At 43.1% G+C, this 7,009-nt stretch overlaps 1 protein-coding gene across 1 annotated transcript; it reads left to right on the top strand.

The window, feature by feature from the left end:
- The first annotated feature begins 1,203 nt into the window (after window positions 1–1,203).
- On the top strand, window positions 1,204–4,771 carry LOC147432907 (calcium sensing receptor, chloroplastic-like). The gene is made up of 6 exons (XM_086492652.1): window positions 1,204–1,691; window positions 3,055–3,300; window positions 3,424–3,628; window positions 3,713–3,854; window positions 3,952–4,083; window positions 4,287–4,771. The coding sequence occupies exons 1-6, from the start codon at window positions 1,377–1,379 to the stop codon at window positions 4,555–4,557; spliced, it is 1,311 nt and encodes a 436-aa protein (XP_086348778.1). The 5' UTR covers window positions 1,204–1,376; the 3' UTR covers window positions 4,558–4,771.
- Window positions 4,772–7,009: the final 2,238 nt, after the last annotated feature.

Raw genomic sequence — 7,009 nt, forward strand, 5'->3', positions numbered from 1 at the left:
ACCATGAGTAATCCCTATGCGATAGAAGATACTGTCTCGTTGGCATAGGCTTACCCCTTTCCACAAAATGACTATCCACGGATGGTAGCATTCTTGATTATGAAGAAGAACCAATAGATGACACAGTGGAAGGCTATGGTCTCATCGAGGATGACTATGTATATCTTGGTGATGAGGATAGAGGCCTATAAGTCATTCAAGGATATGACAACAATGTACGTTCCGTAGATACAAGCAAGCTTCAAGGTTTGTAATTTGCTTCTAAACCTCCATGGCTATATGTTTGCTTGGTCGACACAACTAGTCTACGAGGTAGGGCAAGACTTTCGTTCCTTATTATTTTTGGGGAGACACAGTGCCGACTCTCCACCATCCTTTTGTATGGCACTTATGTGTGATGTGCACCATTTGATCTACAGTGTTTCTCTTTTCCTTATTGAATGATGCATACATTGAACTACTCATGTTGGTCCATTGTAGCTCAACAATAGTGGAGTCCTCCGTGTTCCAAAGTCAGACGATACCACTGCTTGTTATCCAAGTCAGTAGTACATTTCAATCTTTACAACTTGCCATTGCTTGTTGCCCACTAGTTTTACAATATGTTCTTGCTTATTGTTGTACTTTCTTTTAGTCACATCTTAACATCATTGCCAAAAACCCCATGCCAAGGTCTAAACTAGCCATAAATCAACACAGGAATGAGTCTAATAAGTAAAACTGATATTGTTACAAATAAATCAGTGCAACCAATTGGTCTTTTCGTTACCAATGGCCAGTAGTTAGGAGACATTGCATGCTGCCAAGAGCCTATATATGGCCGACTTGATGATGCAAAGAGGTAGCAAAGAGGATAGCTAACAACTACCAAGCCGTGGTTAATTCCTCATGCATTTTGAAAATTGCAATCGATGAAAACTTCCTTGATATTATTGTTGGTTTGCCGAATACTAGTCGTAAAACGGTTTTGTTCAATGCGGCCAGAGGTTGCTCCATGTAGCCTAAAACTTAACCGTCAACGAAGTACCCACATCGTATGCTTTTCAGCTTAAATCTCTACATGCCACGTCCTATCGTGCATGGGTCCCCATTTATTTGTATCTGAAATCTTTATTCGCACTCTGAAATTATCTTCTTTAGTGATAGCCAAGCAAGACATACTTGAATAGCTAGCAGAGAGGTAGAGAGATTTGAGACCCAACTGCTGTCGTCGAGATTTCCAGCAGCCAATCACGATTGGAGAAAGAGAACCAATGGCAGCCACCCATTTCGAGCAGGCCCCTCTCTCCTCAACGCAGGAGCAGACCCCTCTCCTCCTGCGACCTCAGTTGCCCACTCTAAGTGGAGTAAATTTCGCGTAAGGCTTACTATCCACAATGGCGAGGGCCCTGGGATCTCTGCCCATAGCCTCGGCTGAGCCTTCTGTGGCACCATCTTGTTCCCTCCGTGCCTTCTCTCTCTCTAGTGAGCAGCTGACCTGCCTTCTGTCGTCTCCGAAATCGGCACACTCACGACGGAGATTGCAATCTGCTCTGATTGTCGCCCATGGTAGCCCCACAGACAATGGCAATTCTGCAGATCAGATTGTGAGGAATGCTTCTTTGGCTCTTTTTACTGCGCTGTCAACCTCCTCTTTGACCTCCCCAGCGCTTGCTGTCTCTGCCGAGGACATTACGAATGCTCTATTGAAGGTGTGTTAGCTTCATCTCCTCGAGCTTCTTCTAGTGTGTTTTAGGTGTGTTACTTCATCTCCTTGAGCTTCTTCGAGTGATGATCAAACACACGTGCATGCGGAAAATTTCAAGTTGATGTGTCAATAGTACATACTGCTCGCATACTTTGGAGCTTCATCCTTTTTTCGGATTTATCTTCTCCCTGGAGATGGTGCTGACTCATTGAGCTGGAAGCTGATTGTAAATAAAGAACCAGGAGGTCCAAGGTTCTGTGACTTGTGATTAGCGTCTTGATCGACATACTTCGGGTGGGTACATTAGGTGCTCTTGATTTGTGTAGAAAGGTTATAATTCATTCTAAAAAAACCACATTATTTAGCAGATAATACTAGTAGCACCACCTTTTTAGACTGCTCAGTGTTGATGGCTACTGGGTTGCTGCGCTTTATTGGTCCGTTTTAGTATAGAGATACTCTGCCCGACTGGTAGAGGTCTATTTGCTTTTTTATTACAAGCAGCTGCATCAGTTATGCTGAATAGGCATCCGGGGCAGTTAACCATCAAAAGCTCCCTGTATCATGTGTGTACAAGAGACTATCACTAATACCCCTTAATACATGTTATATGTACATTTTGTGCCTAATTCAAAAGCCCCCACTTCCCTCTAATGTCTACATAAGAGTTTACACCTTGGAGTATCAATAACCCTCTCTAGCTAACTCACCTGCTATGATACACATTTTGTTAAGTGACCGCCTTGGGAATAAGCCCGACTATATAGAAGAAAGTGTTAGTTATTTGATCAGTTTTCAGAAATTCAACCGCCAGACATCGGTATTTGGCTTGAGGTCGTAAAGGGCTTAGTTCATTTCTATCTGTCCATGTGTGGCTGACATTGGCAAATTGTACAGGTTGGCGCTTGTCTAAGTGGCGGTGACTGTTTCATAGCTTTGTTTAGAAGACATTATCTTATTGTGGTGGGTCAATCAGCAGCCATCACTCTTTGGCTACCACTATTTCCAGCAGCCCCTACTAGACTGTTGCTACACCCTCTTTTCCCCTTCTCGACAGGTTCACCCATAGACAAGCATTTATATCATGTGCGTGCATACGGTATCCCACACACTGAGGCAATAAAATGACCCCTTTTTATTAAGAAACTGATGAGGTTTTTTTATTGAAAACCCCTTTTGGAAATGAGATCCTACAGGTGTTCAAAATAGTCATCAAATAAAATACCTTTTCTTTTGAACTCCAGTGGAAAACTTACATGTTTGGAGGTGCATGCCCCGAGTTTGTCTCTCCATCGTGTTTTGTCTGCTAAGCAGGGATAATGTACCAAGTTTGATTAGTTACTGTAGTTTCCTTGCACTGATTGCAGGTGCAGGATGTGACTGAGAAAGCCACAAATGCAGTGGGAAGTGCTTATGGAACTTCGAAGTCTTTCATAGACCAGCTTTTCACGACAGTGAAACCCGCAGTCGATGCTGCGACTCCTTATGTTCAGAAGGCTACTGATGCTGCCGTGCAGGTGGCTGCACCCATCGCATCTGATGTCGCATCGCAAGCTGATAAAGCCTTGAAGAATGCTGGTGTTGATACAAAACCTGTACTAGAAGCGGCCAAGGTTTTGTCCCTGTGCTGCTTATGATTTTCTTGTGCCTAACAAAGTCACAGATGAAGAAGGTGCTTGCATCAGCTCCAACGTTATAGTTAAAGAGACCATAAGCTTGATTTGTAACCTATGCAGACTGCAGCCGTTGTTGCGGGAGAGGCAGCTGAGCAAACCGCCAAGGTTATCGAAAGTGCGAAGCCGGTGGCATCTAGTACTCTGGAGTCAATCATATCAGCAGATCCGCTCTTCATTGCCGGCGGTGCAGGAGCTTTACTCTTGTTGTACCTCTTGACACCTTCCCTGTTTTCCTCTATTGCTTATGTCGCCAGGGGCTACAAAGGTGAGCTACCCAGGTACTTCATGCTGTCTTATGCCATGTTGAGAGGCCCTTGCTAGTGTTGTTTACCTGCTTGGTGTGATGCAGGTGACTTGTCTGCAGCCCAGGTGCTTGATTTGCTGAGTTCGTCCAACTACATGCTTATTGACATTCGGACAGAGAAGGAAAAGGCCAAATCAGGTCTTCCGAGCTTGCCCCGAAACGCGAAGAGCAAGTTTTTGTCTGTCCCGTGAGTGCCCTGTCATTAGCCAAAATGGCTGCATGAATTTGCTTATTGTGCGTTTGTTCATGGTGTTCTCCTGGTTTTCTTTGTTTTTGGAGCTTAGATTGGAAGAATTGCCTGGAAAATTGAAGGGACAAGTCCGTAATCCGAGAAACTTGGAGGCAGAGATTGTAGCCATCAAGATTTCCTTTTTGAAAAGGATTGGGAAGGGGTCGAATGTCGTTTTGCTAGACTCGTAAGCTCCTTAAAGTTGGCTTCACCAAAGGAATGCATGGTTTGGTGCAGTGTAGTGCATGCCTATTGTTCAAGTCTTGATTATGTGAATGCACGTGTGCGCACGCACACACACACAGATATGTATATATTTGTGTGTTGTGTGTGTGTGTGTGTTTGTACATACATATATGTAATCTCAATAAATGCACTTGTAAATGACAGGTCAGGCGGCATTGCGAAGACTGTTGCCAAGTCGCTTTCGGTATTGGGCTTCAAGAACGCATATGTCGTGAGTGATGGTTTCGATGGAGGGAAGGGCTGGGTACAGAGCAGACTAGGAACAGACTCCTTCAATTCTAGCTTTGCTGAGATTCTCTCACCATCCAGGATCATTCCAGCAGGAACAAAGAAGCTATTTAAAACTGCATCCTCGGAAGTTGTTGACGTGACGCCACGCTTCAACAGGCTTCTTCCAGGTGGTTCCGATGAGTGAGTGCCACAAAAGTGTGCCGATCATGTGGATGTTCTCCCCACTTTGCAAGTTTCAAACATGTTATCCAGAGGAAAGGAGCAGATTCTTTGCAATTATCTCCTGTGTTGGGCTTGGGCTTGTCTATGTAGTACAGGGTTTAGCAGTGTAATCAAATTTTTGATGAGTTCTTTACTAGTTTCTAAACAAAATTACCTTCAATGGAGGGATTACTTCATCTGGATTTCCGAGGAAAATTTCCTCTTGTCAGCTCATGTGACATGAAGCTGGCAACCTGCGGTATGTACAAGGTTCCGGCCCTGCATCCTTGGAGATATTTTTCTTGTACAAGGGTGTTTTTCCCTTGGCTGCAGTATGTATGTGACAGTGAGCTTGGAATGATCCCTAGTAGAAGATTCTACAAAACTTTAGGAATAAAATCTACCGCCCAATGCGTCATACCATACAAGAATTCATGAGTGGTGTGTCCGGGTTTCTCAAATGAAGACCTGCAGGTGGTTGATGGCAAGCATGTGGGAGGAACACCACACAAGCAATGGTCATGGTATAATGTGATGGCAGCAGTGAACATGATCGTCAGCGCATTGCAGGAGTTGCGCCACATGTAGAGATTTATGGTGGGTGCAAGTGTGTAGTGTTCATGGGATGTGTGTGTGTGAGTGTGAGTGATAGAGTAGAGAGAGTAGCATTCAATGTAAGCTCAAAGGCACTACTAGATAATGCTTAATAGTACTAATGAAAGTGGAAATACGAAACTGCTTATATAGGCTCAAAAGTGGATGATATCATGGTTTGTGACTGGGTAATACATCACCGTTTGCATCACATATTGTCACGTGATACATCCAACCCTATGTGTCCATGGACAAGCTACAGCATGATGAGGGTTCAATCAGTCAAGCCAGTTTATAGATTAGAAGTGATCTGGCACTTTTGTGAGTCTTCGTAGACCGTGCATGTGTAGTCACTTAGCGTAGATGCATATCCTCTGGTTGCACACAGCATGATCATCAGTATTCCCACTAGAATCCATCAGATTCTGTTAGGGAAATTTTTCAGTGCATTTAGCTTATTTTACCTATTTTTGATATTTATCACTTATTGATTTAAGTGACTTTCCAACAAAAGTAGGTAGGGCAATTTGGGTAAGAAAATATATAAGCAAACCAAAGTTAGCACTAAATGGCAAAAGAAGCAACAGGAGTCGAGCTCAGCAAGCAACTTCTCAGCAAAGACCTTGGCGGTTTCTCCTGCCAAGCAAGAAAGACCTTCGTTAGCGTTTTTTACAGAAGCATCACAGTCTGGCGTTTGTTATGAGCACGTATAGAGCTAGAAGAGAGTAAGAGGAGGTGCTCACAACGTACAAGCACTTGGACTTGATGATAAGCTTAATATTGATTATAAGACTTAATACTTTAGTAAGGAGTTAGATACAAGACTTGGATTATATGACTTGAGTACAAGACAAAGCTTGATTGCAAGGACAAGACTTGAACATTAGACAAGAACTAGAAGAGGGATTTTCTCAAAGGAGCCTCACAATTGGTGTTGGCAAGACTGAGGGGCTTGTGGCCCAAGATCCCTATTTATACTAGTGCTTCAGGAGGTTACTCGAGGAGGTTAGGACTTTCTAAGTTCTTCTTGAGGAGGTTAGAATCTTTTAGAACCTTCTTGATCTTTCTAATTCTTCTAGAAGCTTCTGCATCCTTCTTCAACTTTCCAGAGTTTTCCAAAAACTTCTAAATTTTTTCGGAATCTTCTCCAAGCTTCTAGAAACTTCTTGATCTTTCTAGAACCTTCTTCAACTTTCTAGAGCTTTCTAGAAACTTCTAGATTCTTTCGGAATCTTCTCCATGCTTCTAGAATCTCCTTGATACTTTTAGAACTTCTAGATCTTCTAGAGCTTTAGATTTTGCCCTTGGCGCTATTCTATCCTAAGTAGGAGAGGATGGTCAAGTACATCCAATGGCTTTTCATTCCCGCAAGTTCTCAGTTGCAGAAATCAATTATGAAATCCATGACAAAGAGCTCTTAGCAATCATCGACTCCTTCAACACTTGGTGTCACCTACTTGAAGGATCTTCTCATAAGATCACTGTCTATACAGATCACAAGAATTGGGAATATTTCATGACATCCCGCGTCTTGAATCGTCGCCAAGCGAGGTGGAGTGGTATCCTATCAAGGTCTGATTTTCTTATCTCTTATAGACCTAGCCGTCAACAAGCTAAGTCGGATGCCTTATCAAGAAGATCCTACCTTGCACCTAGAGAAGGGGACGCAGCATTTGATCAACAAGAGTCAGTGATTTTTAAGCTAAACTCCACCCTAAGCCAAGCTCCCGAAGATTGTACTTTTCTTTCTAAGGTGAAGACGCAAATTGCCAAAGACCCACTTGCTCAGAAATCATATAATCCAAGTCTTGTATCTAGCTCTCTTAATAAAGTATTAAGTC

The sequence above is a fragment of the Adiantum capillus-veneris genome, chromosome 20 (genome assembly GCF_014529385.1).
Source record: "Adiantum capillus-veneris isolate H3 chromosome 20, ASM1452938v2, whole genome shotgun sequence".
In the NCBI taxonomy this organism is placed as follows: Eukaryota; Viridiplantae; Streptophyta; class Polypodiopsida; order Polypodiales; family Pteridaceae; genus Adiantum; species Adiantum capillus-veneris.